At 35.4% G+C, this 16,060-nt stretch overlaps 1 protein-coding gene across 1 annotated transcript in view; it reads left to right on the top strand.

Annotated features, from left to right (window-relative positions):
- Positions 1 to 16,060, top strand: part of LOC6051713 — a 119,477-nt gene that overhangs the window by 88,996 nt on the left and 14,421 nt on the right. The window contains exon 5 of the mRNA XM_038256252.1: positions 14,062 to 14,239. Within this exon, the coding sequence (XP_038112180.1) occupies positions 14,062 to 14,239 (178 nt within the window). The remainder of the gene's footprint in view (positions 1 to 14,061; positions 14,240 to 16,060) is intronic.

Genomic DNA, 16,060 nt, shown 5'->3' with positions numbered 1-16,060 from the left:
TTTGGAGGCCGGTTCTCAGATATATTGATGAAAATGTTGTCCGGATCTCTCATGCGACAAATCTTTGGATAGCTAATTAAAAGACGAGCACCTAAGGGTGGATTAAGAAACGTTTTTTACTGTATATTTTAATTGTGTCTTAATGTATAAATTTGGAAAATTAGTTGGCTTAGCAGTTTTTTGTAATTGATTTTTTCTACTTTCGTCTAATCTCACCGAGAGTATCGAATAAATCTTATCTAATTATTCCTGATTAAGCGGAAGTTGAAGTTAATAAATGAAACAAAATGTCATATACTTCGTACAAGAAAAATATACATAAATTAAATTGATATAAATCAATTTGCTCAAATATTTTCAAAATCATCACTTATCTTTGAAGTTTTAAACATAATTTCCAATTTTGCACATTACCTTTCAATTAACTAATTAAGTAAAAAGTGGAGCAACAACTAAAATTCAAAATATTATTTAAATAGAACAAACATCAAGTCATTAAAGCTACCCCACCCACCGTTTCGATAAATCAAATCTCTTTTTCAATAGATCCCCTCCCTTCCTCAATTCTCCCTCCCGAACAAAACCGTTTAAAATTGATGACGCGACAGAATCGAGCCCCAAGGCCTTGTGCTCAACTTTGCATTGTCACCGATGTACAGCCCCGGCAGACCTCAACCAAACTCTTGTTCAAACAGTTGTAAAATCAAACTGTTTACAATGGTGTCGCCTGGTTGTCGGAGTGGCCCTATTATACAGAGTTCACAGAGATTTTTAGCTAGTTAATTTAGATGGATTGTGGTGGCTTGGTGACACTCAATGTCAATACAATAATTTTGAAGCATTTTGCTGACAGCAGACACCTTCAATGAAGATTGTCGTCTAGCTTCTTGAAAATCGTATTTGAAATGTGTAATTTTTTTTTCTATAACATAAACATTGGAATTTAAAAAAATCATTTTTAAAAAAAATAACAGAAATTAAAGCAAACTTCACCCAACTTAAGCAATCCCTTCCAACTTCCATAATCCGACCAGGCTTTTCCCCTAACAAATCCTTCGAGATGATCCCTTTAATCAGCGAGCTTGGGTCCCATTTTCACCTCGCCGCCTCACTGTCACGTAATTTCCCCAGGGGAGGAATGGGTCTCCTCGCACAATTGCGTCAACTGTCACTTGCATGTCAGTCTCCTTGGGTCCTTCCTTCCCTTTCTAGTAGGTGGATTGCACAGAGAAAAAATATAATTCAAATTTGAAAATGTCTAATTTATTCTTGGAGAGAAAGAGAGAAAAAAAAGTAGGCAAGTGAGTGAGCGAGTCAGTGAGTGGTTGAGTCAGTGAATGAATAAGTTAGTGTGTGAATCTGTAAGTTAAAGAAAAAGTGAGTAAGAGTATGTGAGTGAATTAGTGAATGAATGAGTGAGTGACTGAGTGAGTGAATCTGTAAGTTAGAGAAAAAGCGAGTGAGTGAGTGAGTAAATGTGTTGAGTTATCAAGGCAGTGGGTAAGTGAACCATTCCTTTTTTTTTTTTGTTTTAAAAACTTCACCTCAACCTTATATGGAATAAACATTAAGTTTAGCTCCAATTTTTAAAAAATATTTAAAAAGCGATTTTTTTTGCTGTGATATCACGCAGCAGAGCACAAGCGCAACCCTTTCTCGCTTTCCCGAGCTTTGAGGGGCGGCTCCAAACAGGGATTAATCAAAAGTCGCTCAACCCGGACCAGAAAAAGAGGAGACGAGGCGGTGATCGTCGCTTCCTAGCCAGCAAGTCATCCATCTGACACTTTAATTGGGGAAAACGGTGCTCTGGTTTTCGGGGACGGCCAGGGAGCGAGCGAGTGTGCGCCTGGCCACTCGTTCTGGGACTGACACCTGCTTCAGGGCGGCATTTGATTAAAACTTGAACCCCAAGTGGGATGTCCACCACACCGGGGATGGTTCTTCTTCCTGCTTGACGTCTTGGTCAGAATTTTTGGGTTTGTTTTTTTTCGGGGGCTTGTGCTACTCTGATTAGGGCACGCACCTTAATTTGGAAGCTTAACTCATCCCACGCGATGATCTTTCCGGGGCCTCTCTCGAATGATGAAAGTGGCGCCGGGATTTTGTTTGATGTCGCCCATCCTAGCTCTGGATGTCAGCCAACGATGATGTGATAAGAGGAAAGGATTATGAGTGGAGGAAGCGTTTTTTGGTGGCTGATTTTTGGTATGGGTGTATCCTTAGATGACGAATTTAAACTTTGGAAAAAGGTGTTAACTACAGCGAAAATTAGGTACCTGAAAATTTAGTTAACAATAACAATCAAAGCTTTGGCATCAAATTTAAAATCATGTTTTGGATAACATAACGATAACATAACGATTATTTAGCAGAATATTTGAAAACTATAAAAAAAATGCCTACCGACCTGTGATTTTGTAATTTAAAATATGTAAAAATATTGATAAATCTTCATTTTATTTAAAATTAATGAATATCTGAATTTTGAAAATTCGCTTAAACACTTAAAATCTTTCAACAATGAGAATTTGCTTGAATTTCTTTTTTAAATTTTGTGTGTACTTTTCTATGACCTAAGAAGTCATTTTGAATCATTAGCTCTTCCATACAATTGTGACAGCTGTCCATACAAAAAAGCTATTATAACAACAAATCTGTGTCTTGAAAACGAATTATCTGATCTATCGGAAAAGTATCACTCTAAAAAAACTTATCAGAAAAAAAAATCTCACTCTAGAAAATCACTTTTTTGTTTGACTTTTCACACAAAAAAAAATGATTGCGCAAATAGCTATAACCAGCCCGAGTAGACGGAAAAAACTTCCCGAGCAGATGGAAATAACTTGGGAATAACATTTTTTTGTATTTTGTAGGCCAATAACATTTTTTGTTATTTATAACAAGATTTGTTATTCGTCGTTATAATTTTTTTGTTATTGGGTTGTTATTGTAATAACAAAATAATAACATTTTTAGTTATTCTTCGAACAAATCCTTGCAATTATTTTTTGTTATTTTAACAACTAATCCGATCATCCCAATAACAGTTGGCGGTATTCAACCATAACAAGAAATGTTATTCCAAAGTTGTTTCGGATTTCAACCAATATCAGACCAATAACAAATTTTGTTATAATAACATAAATTGTTATTAATCCCTTATGCAAAAATGGATTTTTCAAGAAGATTCCATAACAATTTCTGTTATTTTAACAGTATTTGTTATTGAAATGGCATGATTTTTGTTATTACCGTCTGCCCGGGATGACATTTTTTAAATTTGAAAATATTAGGCCAATTACATTTTATGTTATTCATAACAAGATTTGTTATTCGTCGTTATGATTTTTTGTTGTAATAACAGACTAATAACATTTTTAGTTATTGTTCGAACAAATCTTTGTTATTATTTTTTGTTATTTTAACAACTAATTCGCTCATCCCAATAGCAGTTGGAGGTATTCTTCCATAACAAAAATGTTATTACAAAGTTGTTTTGGCTTTCAACCAACATCAGACCAAAAACAAATTTTGTTATGATAACATAAACTGTTATTAAACCCTTATGCAAAAATTGATTTGTCAACAAGATTCCATAACACTTTCTGTTATTTTAAAAGTATTTGTTATTGAAATAGCATGAATTTTGTTATTACCGTCTGCCCAGGAGTGCAAGTTAAAACATTACAGCCATTTCTGTCAATTCTTTTGTTTTTTTTTTTATTTTTAGGAAAAAATTGAGCTGTTTTGTCATCCAAGAATAACAGTTAAAGGAATTGCTAAAAAAATGTTTTTATTTTAAGATGTAAAATTACATCTGCAAACTTTTCATCAATCTATAGATTTGGATATCGTTCACAATTTTTGTGTTACATCCATTCTTTTTACAACGTGATTTTTTACCTGTAAAAGTTGGCAATCTCCTTTACTTTACTATAAATTTACTATAAAGTTTAGAGATTGGACCAAAGGTTGGTGAGATACAGCCTCCGAAGTAAAATTAAACAGAAAACCGAGATTTTCTCTGCATCATGAAAAAAGCTTCTTTTAAGATGCAAATATGCGTCCGACTTTCAATTCAATGAAAACATCGTGAAATATTAAGACCCTGACAGACGGTAATAACAAAACTCATGTCATTTCAATAACAAATACTGTTAAAATAACAGAAAGTGTTATGGAATCTTCTTGAAAAATCCATTTTTGCATAAGGGTTTGATAACAGTTAATATTATCATAACTAAATTTGTTATTGGTCTGATATTGGAGGAAAGCCAAAATAACTTTGGAATAACATTTTTTGTTATGGAAGAATACATCCAACTGATATTGGGATGATCGGATTAGTTTTTAAAATAACAAAAAATAATAACAAAGATTTGTTCGAAGAATAACTAAAAATGTTATTAGTCTGTTTTTACAATAACAATCCAATAACGAAAAAATCATAATGGGAAATAACAAATCATGTTATCAATAACATAAAATGTTATTGAACTTGTATTTTCAAATATCAAAAAAAAATTATTCCCAAGTAATTTCCGTCTGCTCGGGGATCTACATACACTATCACATGAAAAGGCTCAAAATCATTTATTTTAGGTCATATGCCATTCTTTATCAATAAAATAATATTAGTAAAGTTGTTAAAAATAATCAAAAGGTGTCAAAATTTTCCTTAACAAATTTGTATGGGGATAATTTGGACAAATGTTGAAGGTTGGAAAGTTTGATGTTGTAAGTGGGTAATTCTCCGCCAACTCACACAGCAGTTGCCCCGACCCCTCTTCGATTTGCGTGAAACTTTGTCCTAAGGGGTAACTTTTGTCCCTGATCACGAATCCGAGGTCCGTTTTTTGATATCTCGTGACGGAGGGGCGGTACGACCCCTTCCATTTTTGAACATGCGAAAAAAGAGGTGTTTTTCAATAATTTGCAGCCTGAAACGGTGATGAGATAGAAATTTGGCGTCAAAGGGACTTTTATGTAAAATTAGACGCCCGATTTGATGGCGTACTCAGAATTCCGAAAAACGTATTTTCATCGAAAAACACTAAAAAGTTTTAAAAATTCTCCCATTTTCCGTTACTCGACTGTAAAAATTTTGGAACATGTCATTTTATGGGAAATTTAATGTACTTTTCGAATCTACATTGTCCCAGAAGGGTCATTTTTCATTTAGAACAAAATTTTCATTTTAAAATTTCGTGTTTTTCTAACTTTGCAGGGTTATTTTTTAGAGTGTAACAATGTTCTACAAAGTTGTAGAGCAGACAATTACAAAAATTTTAATATACATACATAAGGGTTTTGCTTATAAACATCACAAGTTATCACGATTTTACGAAAAAAAGTTTTAAAAAAGTTGGTCGTCATCGATCATGGCCGTTCATGGTCACCCGCGACAGACACGGACGACGAAACAAAGAGAAACGCAAAAAGTAACTTTTTCAAAACTTTTTTTCGTAAAATCGCGATAACTTGTGATGTTTATAAGCAAACCCCTTATGTCTATATATCAATTTTTTTGTAATTGTCTGCTCTACAACTTTGTAGAACATTGTTACACTCTAAAAAATAACCCTGCAAAGTTAGAAAAAACACGAAATTTTAAAATGAAAAATTTTGCTCTAAATGAAAAAATGACCCTTCTGGGACAATGTTGATTCGAAAAGTACATTAAATTTCCCATAAAATAACATGTTTCAAAATTTTTTACAGTCGAGTAACGGAAAATGGGAGAATTTTTAAAACTTTTTTAGTGTTTTTTTCGATGAAAAATACGTTTTTTCGGAATTCTGAGTACGCCATCAAATCGGGCGTCTAATTTTACATAAAAGTCCCTTTGACACCAAATTTCTATCTCATCACCGTTTCAGGCTGCAAATTATTGAAAAACACCTCTTTTTCGCATGTTCAAAATGGAAGGTCGTACCGCCCCTCCGTCACGAGATATCAAAAAACGGACCTCGGATTCGTGATCAGGGACAAAAGTTACCCCTTAGGACAAAGTTTCACGCAAATCGAAGAGGGGTCGGGGCAACTTTTCCCGATTTCGTGTGAGTTGGTAGAGAATTACCCAAGTATATTTTTTTATTTTAAACTGTTTTTTTATAGTTTGATTGTTTTTTTTGCTAATATGATGATAACTGATTGTTAAATGATTTAACTCAATATTTAATGATACCTTTTTTAACACTTTGTTTTTGGATCAGGCACATGTTAATTTATGAGTATTCAAACAATAATTTAAGATATTTCAAGTTTAAACAAAAAAACGTAACTGAATCCACCCTAGGGTGGTTGGTGCCTTCGTCACATTTAAAGGGTGCTTTCCAAAATAGACACAAAAGTGCGATGTTATTCAGTGTTTTATCAATTTGACTCATTATTCATACCACTAGATTTGATAGTCTTCATATTGCAGGGCACTTATATGCTTACCCCTTATGATAGGGTAGCCAGATCCCCAATCCTATTCGTGCTTGTTGAAAAGGTCTTTTGATTACCTATTCAACGATATGTCGCATGAGAGATCAGGACAACGTTTTCATCAACTTATCTGAGATCCGGCCTCCAAAAAGTGCATAAATAACACTTAAGTGCTTATAACTTTTGATAGGGTTGTCAGATCTTCAATGTCTTGGACGCGTTGGAAAGGTCTTTTAATTACCTATCCAACGATATATCGCATGAGGGATCCGGACAACGTTTTCATCAATATATCTGAGATCCGGCCTCCAAAAAGTGCATAAATAACACTTAAGTGCTTATAACTTTTGATAGGGTTGTCAGATCTTCAATGTCTTGGACGCGTTGGAAAGGTCTTTTAAATACCTTTCTAAAAATGTATAACATGACGGGTTTTCTTACAAAAACCACCCTTTTTACAATCTTCCGGACTTTTGTTAAAATCGTTTTTTTAGCATAACTTTTGAAGTACTTAACTAAACTGCATAATTTTTAATAGCGACTTATGGGACCGCAAGACGGATCGAATGAGGCCAAAACGGACAAAATCGGTTCAGCCAGTCTCGAGATAATCGAGTGACAATTTTTTGATCAACATCCCACCACACACACACAGACATTTGCTCAGAATTTGATTCTGAGTCGATAGGTATACATGAAGGTGGGTCTAGGAGGTCTAATTGAGAAGTTCATTTTTCGAGTGATTTTAAAGCCTTTCCTCAGTAAGGTGAGAAAGGCAAAAACATACCGCCTCATTTTCTTTAAATTGACACATGAGTCGCAATCTAATTTTCAACCTTTTGGATTTAAAAATATAGATAACAAAAAAAATGAAAATATGATCATTGATAAGATTTTGATCTCATTCTTATATTCTTAAGTTTTTTGACTCCATGAAATCTTCCTACAACTACAAAATAACACCGTTTAAAGGTATTTCCAAAATACCCCACCAGTCACTTCTAATTTATCCCCATTGGCAAAAATGTCAATTTAGGTGATAAAAAAGGAGAGCCGTTTTATTACGTCTGAATCTATGGAAATCCTTGTAAAAAAAACCCTCAATTTTACAAAGACTAGAGAAGTGCCAAGGCATTCGAAAACTTTTGCAGATTGTATCAAAACTACCTACTTGATAAATTACGATTTTTTTTAAATTTTCATAGTCCTACGTCATCACTAGAACTGGCCTAGTCACTCACATCGCTGTTTTCAATTTATATTTGAATAAAAATATATTTTTATCAAGGTGGCCACTCACCTCAATAGCATTGAAAAGATTTTTTTTCGAAAAAAAACAACGAAAAACTAAAAGTTTGCTATATTGATAAAGTCATTATTTCAACAACTTTCTTAATGTTATTTACATTAGCAGAAGGTTACTTTAAATCGAATTCACGCAGGACAATATTGACTAGATTAAGTTTTGCGTTTTTTTTTTAATTTGAAACGGCCTTTTTTTACTTCTCAACTAGATCACAATTTGAATAGTGAATTCTGTGAGCAATTCTCTACGAAATCGGTCTTTTTTCTTCAATTTTAATTTTTGTATTTTTTAATCCGGCTGAAACTTTTTTGGTGCCTTCGGTATGCCCAAAGAAGCCATTTTGCATCATTAGTTTGTCCATATAATTTTCCATACAAATTCGGCAGCTGTCCATACAAAAATGATGTATGAAAATTCAAAAATCTGTATCTTTGAAGGAATTTTTGATCGATTTGGTGTCTTCGGCAAAGTTGTAGGTATGGATACGGACTACACTGGAAAAATAATACACGGTAAAAAAATTTGGTGATTTTTTATTTAACTTTTATCACTAAAACTTGATTTACAAAAAACACTATTTTTAATTTTTTTATTTTTGATATGTTTTAGAAGACATAAAATGCCAACTTTTCAGAAATTTCCAGGTTGTGCAAAAATCACTGACCGAGTTATGAATTTTTAATCAATACTGATTTTTCAAAAATCGAAATTTTGGTCGTAAAATTTTCAACTTCATTTTTCGATGTAAAATCAAATTTGCAATCAAAAGTACTTTACTAAAATTTTGATAAAGTGCACCGTTTTCAAGTTATAGCCATATTTAAGTGACTTTTTGAAAATAGTCGCAGTTTTCATTTTTAAATTAGTGCACATGTTTGCCCAGTTTTGAAAAAATATTTTTGAAAAGCTGAGAAAATTCTCTATATTTTGCTTATTCGGACTATGTTGATACGACCTTTAGTTGCTGAGATATTGCAATGCAAAGGTTTAAAAACAGGAAAATTGATGTTTTCTAAGTTTCACCCAAACAACCCACCATTTTCTATCGTCAATATCTCAGCAACTAATGGTCCGATTTTCAATGTTAATATATGGAACATTTGTGAAATTTTCCGATCTTTTCGAAAAAAATATTTTTGGAATTTTCAAATCAAGACAAACATTTTAAAAGGGCGTAATATTGAATGTTTGGCCTTTGTGAAATGTTAGTCTTGATTTGAAAATTCCAAAATATTTTTTCGAAGAGATCGGAAAATTTCACAAATGTTTCATATATTAACATTGAAAATCGGACCATTAGTTGCTGAGATATTGACGATAGAAAATGGTGGGTTGTTTGGGTGAAACTTAGAAAACATCAATTTTCCTGTTTTTAAACCTTTGCATTGCAATATCTCAGCAACTAAAGGTCGTATCAACAAAGTCCAAATAAGCAAAATATAGAGAATTTTCTCAGCTTTTCAAAAATATTTTTTTCAAAACTGGGCAAACATGTGCACTAATTTAAAAAAATGAAAAACTGCGACTATTTTCAAAAAAGTCACTTAAATATGGCTATAACTTGAAAACGGTGCACTTTATCAAAATTTCAGTAAAGTACTTTTTGATTGCAAATTTGATTTTACATCGAAAAATGAAGTTGAAAATTTTACGACCAAAATTTCGATTTTTGAAAAATCAGTATTGATTAAAAATTCATAACTCGGTCAGTGATTTTGCACAACCTGGAAATTTCTGAAAAGTTGGCATTTTATGCCTTCTAAGACATATCAAAAATAAAAAAATTAAAAATAGTGTTTTTTGTAAATCAAGTTTTAGTGATAAAAAATAAAAAATCACCAAATTTTTTTTACCGTGTATTATTTTTTTCCAGTGTAGTCCGTATCCATACCTACAACTTTGCCGAAGACACCAAATCGATCAAAAAATTCCTTCAAAAGATACATATTTTTGAATTTTCATACATCATTTTTGTATGGACAGCTGCCGAATTTGTATGGAAAATTATATGGACAAACTAATGATGCAAAATGGCTTCTTTGGGCATACCGAAGGCACCAAAAAAGTTTCAGTCGGATTAAAAAATACAAAAAAAATCGAATGACCGAAATCCTAGAGAACTGCTCCTGTGGCTTTAATGGTACTCATTACAGTTATATAACATAATTTTATTAGTTTTCAATGCTAATGTTTTTTTATAAATTTATTATCAGAGAAAATGTTAAATCCCCCTAAGAAAGTGGCCATCAATCTTTTCACCCTTTATAATTATAAATAAGCACCCCTTTCCTTCGCGAATGAGTGCGATGAGTGGTCGAGTTGTTCTATCCTGGAAAAAAAACTCAGGTGGTGCTGGTGGGTTCACCATAGGGTTACAGCGGCGGAAAACCCTCTTGACTTGGCTCATCCACCATGGGTATGTGCGAGTAATGTACGTGTGTGCTGTTCAGTATCCTTTCCCTTCATAATAATAAAGAAGCGCCTGCAGGCAGCCAACGGTACTTTCAACAAGCAGGCTCCTGGAGGAAGATGTTGAGGGAAATGGGTTTTCCAAGCAGCCCAAGAAAAGTTGTGGGAGGGGGGAGTTGGGTACCTTGATTATGAAAATATACAGCATAAAATTTCTTTATTGTTTTCTCACGCAAGTATTTAATTACATTTTGCTCTCGCCTCGGCATCCTTTTTCCTGCTGCTAGTGTGAGTGTGACGGTGTGTGTGTGTATGTGTTAAAATGCTGTTAAGCCGTGTACGGGGCGGGCTTTACCAGTGCTGCTGTGCAGTAGAGAAGCACTAATTGGTTGCAGGATGTAAATCTTATTTTCCCTCCGGGATGGTAATGGTGCGAAAAAGTTTACCCGTTCACACAGAAAGAGTTGCTAAGAATGGATAACTGGGTACGCTGGTGCAAAAAAATAAGTTGAGATGTTCATTTTCCAATGATCTTGAGCTTGTTTTTTCATGGAAGAATTTCAGTTCCAAACTCAAGAACTTTTCAACTGTGCCTATTTGTGAGCGCTTCCTGGCTGGAGGCTGAAGGAGTTGTTTGTTATCTCCTGTTAAGTGGCACGCTGGAGAGCAGGAAGTCGTGGGAATGAGTCCACAAGAGGGCGCGCTATCAAGATTCACTGCACACATACGTGGTTGTTTATGTGTGTGTGTGTGTGTGTGTGTGTGTGTGTACCACTAGGTATTCATACGAAATGTGATGAGTTGGCTTTTCTGTGTTTGTAGAGGGGGGGAAATTATGAAAGCCACTGACTTTGCTTAAGAATATAATAAACACACTAACGAGGATATTAATATGGTTGAAGAAGTTGGAACAGGTTATTCATAATCTGATTGCTAGGGGTAATTCTCTACCAACTCACACGAAATCGGGAAAAGTTGCCCCGATCCCTCTTCGATTTGCGTGAAACTTTGTCCTAATCACGTCCCTGCACAGAGAAAAATGAGTTCCCAAAATTGTGAACAAGCGTTCATGAAAATGAGAACCACGAACAAAGTGTTCAAATTTCATGGTACGTTTTCCAAAATCGTACCATGAAATTTGAACACTTTGTTCGTGGTTCCCATTTTCATGAACGCTTGCTTACAATTTTTGGAACTCATTTTTCTCCGTGTGATCACGAATCCGAGGTCCGTTTTTTGATATCTCGTGACGGAGGGGTGGTACGACCCCTTCCATTTTAGAACATGCGAAAAAAGAGGTGTTTTTCAATAATTTGCAGCCTGAATCGGTGATGAGATAGAAATTTTGTGTCAAAGGGACTTTTATGTAAAATTAGACGCCCAATTTAATGGCGTACTCAGAATTCCGAAAAAACGTTTTTTCATCGAAAAAACACTAAAAAAGTTTTAAAAATTCTCCCATTTTCCATTACTCGACTGTAAAAAAATTGGAACATGTCATTTTATGGGAAATTTAATGTACTTTTCGAATCTACATTGCCCAGAAGGGTATTTTTTTCATTTAGAACAAAAATATTCATTTTAAAATTTCGTGTTTTTTCTAACTTGGAGGGTTATTTTTTTTAGAGTGCAACAATGTTCTACAAAGTTGTAGAGCAGACAATTACAAAAATTTTAATATGTAAACATAAGGGGTTTGCTTATAAAAATCACGAGTTATCGCGATTTTACGAAAAAAAAGTTTTGAAAAAGTTTCTTTTTGCGTTTATCTTTGTTTCGTCATCCGTGTCGCGGGTGACGATGAACGGCCTTGGTCGACGACGACGACCAACTTTTCCAAAACTTTTTTTCGTAAAATCGCGATAACTCGTGATGTTTGTAAGCAAACCCCTTATGTTTACATATTAAAATTTTTGTAATTGTCTGCTCTACAACTTTGTAGAACATTGTTGCACTCTAAAAAAATAACCCTCCAAGTTAGAAAAAACACGAAATTTTAAAATGAATATTTTTGTTCTAAATGAAAAAATGAACCTCCTGGGTCAATGTAGATTCGAAAAGTACATTAAATTTCCCATAAAATGACATGTTCCAAAAAATTTAACAGTCAAGTAATGGAAAATGGGAGAATTTTTAAAACTTTTTAAGTGTTTTTTTCGATGAAAAATGCGTTTTTTTGGAATTCTGAGTAGGCCATCGGGCGCCTAATTTTACATAAAAGTCCCTTTGACACCAAATTTCTATCTCATCACTGATTCAGGCTGCAAATTATTGAAAAACACCTCTTTTTTCGCATGTTCAAAAATGGAAGGGGTCGTACCACCCCTCCGTCACGAGATATCAAAAAACGGACCTCGGATTCGTGATCAGGGACAAAAGAACCCCTTAGATTAAAATTTCACACAAATCGAAGAGGGGTCGGGGCAACTGCTGTTGGCGGAGAATTACCCTATAATAATCACACACACTAGGATATTAATATGGTTGAAGAAGTTGGAACAGGTTATTCACAATCTGATTGCTACACCCAGAACTGAATATCGGCATACGAGAGGACAAAGAGCACGATTCGGTTGTAAAATGGTACTGTTTGCGGACTGAGAGGATAAATCCCGAAATTACCGAGAGTACTTTACTCATGGGTTCATCTTCAAAAAAAGTTCATCTATAAAAAAAAAGTACCGGTACCGAGACTTGAACCCAAGACCTTCGGCATATTGAACCGTGCCTTTGCCGTATGGGCCACCATGATTCGGTGACTAAATGGCGGTCATTTGTCCATATAAGCCACTCAATAGGATGAACTGTTCCTATGAACGAATGAACACGCAAGAGGACTATACTCTCGCAAAATGGCACTTTCCTCACGTTTCTTTTCGTTAGGACTATCCCCTCGTTCTTGAACTTTGGGTTTAGGGATAAGTTAGTGAACTTTTGAATAGCTGAATAGAAATTATTTAAAAAAAAATGTAATCCATAGTAGTTGAGATTTAAGTCTTTCCCTTCATAACCCTGCCATCTTGGATTTTTGCTTTAGTCGATCCTTGGCGACCAAAGTGAGCTTCAGCTCTTCTCACATGCGCCACTCAGTGGCAGCTTGGATAACTCACTTTTTGAACGCTGCCATCTTAAATTGTTGCTTTCATCAAATTGATAATAGTACCTACCTACAATATCTTGAAGCAAATTTGCTCGATTCCATTTTTTACGAGGGAACTTTTCTCATCGATGAACGTGAGATATGGTAGAAGAATTACAAAAAAATGACTTGCCAAAGTTCTTCGTCATTGCTACAATTAAGTTGGTTTTTACCCAGAAAACCCTGCTCAACTTTACTGACTTCTTTAGGCACTTCTTTGCACAGATTTGCATTTTGCATGCAACAACGCCACCTTCAAGAAACGTGTGACTGTAATCCGGAAGCACACACAAACTCACAGACCATCTCTCATAAACAAAGCCCTTCCTTAGAACCTCCTGGCGGGTAGGCAAAAACGAACCAAGAGTTAAGCTATAGCAACATGTTGCCACCCAAATGCAAAGTGCTTACGCTTGCAGCAATATCGTCCCTTAACTCTTCAGCGAATAAGGTGGAAAATCTTCCTCAAACTAACACACACATACACTCTCACAAACCGGTAGCAGAAGGATGAATATTTACGGCATCATTTCCATATCTATTTCCCGCGCCTGGAGCCACTTTCCGGTGCAGCAAGAACAAAGGCTCCCCCAAGAAGCAACGGGAAATCCGTCATCGCGCAGCTTCTCGACTTGAAAAAAAAACCGGGAATGAAAGTCATTTCAAGAACGGGCGGGAGTTCCTCGAGTTTTTGACGGAGTTGCCTCAACCTTCAACACCTGAAGAGAGTTTTTATTTTGAAAATTATAAAAATATTTTATTTACCTATTTTCAGCGCCGGAGGTGCTGATCGTGGACGAGGCGGGCGAACCGCTGTACGACAAGTACTACGAGGTGGGCTCGACGATCAAGCTGATCTGCCGGATACGGCACATGTCGATGCTGCGGTCGGCCGTCTACTGGATCCACAACGAGAACATCCTGAACCACGACGTGCAGCGGGGCGGCATCAGGTGAGAATGAAAAAAAGTGTTGATCTGTGATTTTCTGAAAATTTTTGGTTTGGATTCTTCTGCGCTTGATTATATGTTAGGCGAGGCCAAGCAATGACCGATGACCTTGGAATTCTGCCATTGAAAGCATTTAGAGTAACTCTGGAATCTGGTAACCAAATTTCGGGACAAATCACAGAACGTTTAGCACATCAGCATATTTCAATACATTTTATGGGGAAATTCAAATTGTCCAATTGAATGTTGCCTTCTTGTTTCAATATTTGCTATTTCAACAGTCTTGCCAAAATTTCATTCCCCTAATACGCTTTCCTTCCCCGAAATGCTCTTTCATTACCCAACAAAAACGACCTGCTACAAAACTAGCCACACCAAAAGCATCTTTTAAATAGTTTTACCCACTAAAACCCACCACCGCTACCCATTCATCGTCAGATCTCTTTACACTGCACACAGAAAATGCACCAATTGATGGGATGAGAAGAGCAAACCGGGTAACCTCAGTTTTCCCTCAAACGTAATAACATACCTTCCCTCCACCTCTTTCCCCACTCCCACCCAGCCACGCCACAAAGGCATCCAATTAAACAGTTTTCCTTCTAATCCAGCACCCACTCTGGAAGTTGGAAGCTCAATCCATGCAACACACGAACATGGCTCATCTTTCAACTGAACCAGCCATCCCCAAACCCAACGGGACGGTCCTAGTTGAATTTCTGGCAAAAGCTCAAAGCTAGGGGCTACATTGTCCGGACACGATGTTTATTTTGATTTCGAAACGTGAAATAAAACAAAGCAACTTTTCCCACGGACTAGGGTTTCAATTTTCGCTTTTCCATTCGTCGGGGGGTTCAACTCTTATCTGTAATTGAAGAGGTGCTGTTGCTGGAATCCCCCTTCGGTAAGGACTTGTCTAATGGGGTGTGTATCCGGTGGATATTTGATACATCTGCGAAAAACCATGCGGTAATGAATGGCTACAGCCTCGATAGCGTACGATGGTCCTGCCAATCTCTGGGGGCGGGCAAACCAGCTGAAGCTGGAACTTTCATTGGCTCACCACCAGTAAATGGGTTTCGTTAGGCTGTTTCAATTTATGGATTGAAAATTCGTTACTGAAATAAATTAAATTCATTTTGGATTTAATTCACACATTTTGCTTATCAAGACAATTTTGTTTTTGATAGTCAGGTGTTGCAATATGTTCTAATTTAATATTCGACCAACATTGTACATAGCAACCCACTAAAACTAGTTTACCCACTAAAACCCACCACCGCCACCCATTCATCGTCAGATCTCTTTACACTGCACACAGAAAATGCACCAATTGATGGGATGAGAAGAGCAAACCGGGTAACGGTGCACTTTATCAAAATTTCAGTTCAGTGCTTTTTGATTGCAAATTTGATTTTACATCGAAAAATAAAGTTGAAAAATGTTTGCAGCCAAAATTGCGATTTTTTGAAAAAAAATCAGTATTGATTAAAAAATTCATAACTAGGTCAATGATTTTTTGCACAACCTGTAAATTTCTGAAAAGTTGGTATTTTATGTCCTCTAAAACATATCAAAAAATAAAAAAAATTAAAAATAGTGTTTTTTTGCAAATCAAGTTTTAGTGATAAAAAGTTAAATAAAAAAATCACCATTTTTTACCGTGTATCATTTTTTTCCAGTGTAGTCCGTATCCATACCTACAACTTTACCGAAGACACCAAATCGATCAAAAAATTCCTTCAAAAGATACAGATTTTTGAATTTTCATACATCATTTTCGTATGGACAGCTGCCAAATTTGTATGGAAAATTATATGGACA

Source organism: Culex quinquefasciatus, chromosome 2 (assembly GCF_015732765.1).
Source record: "Culex quinquefasciatus strain JHB chromosome 2, VPISU_Cqui_1.0_pri_paternal, whole genome shotgun sequence".
Lineage (NCBI taxonomy): Eukaryota > Metazoa > Arthropoda > Insecta > Diptera > Culicidae > Culex > Culex quinquefasciatus.
The sequence above is the reverse complement of the archived record's forward strand: the minus strand, read 5'-3'. Positions and strand labels throughout refer to the sequence as shown.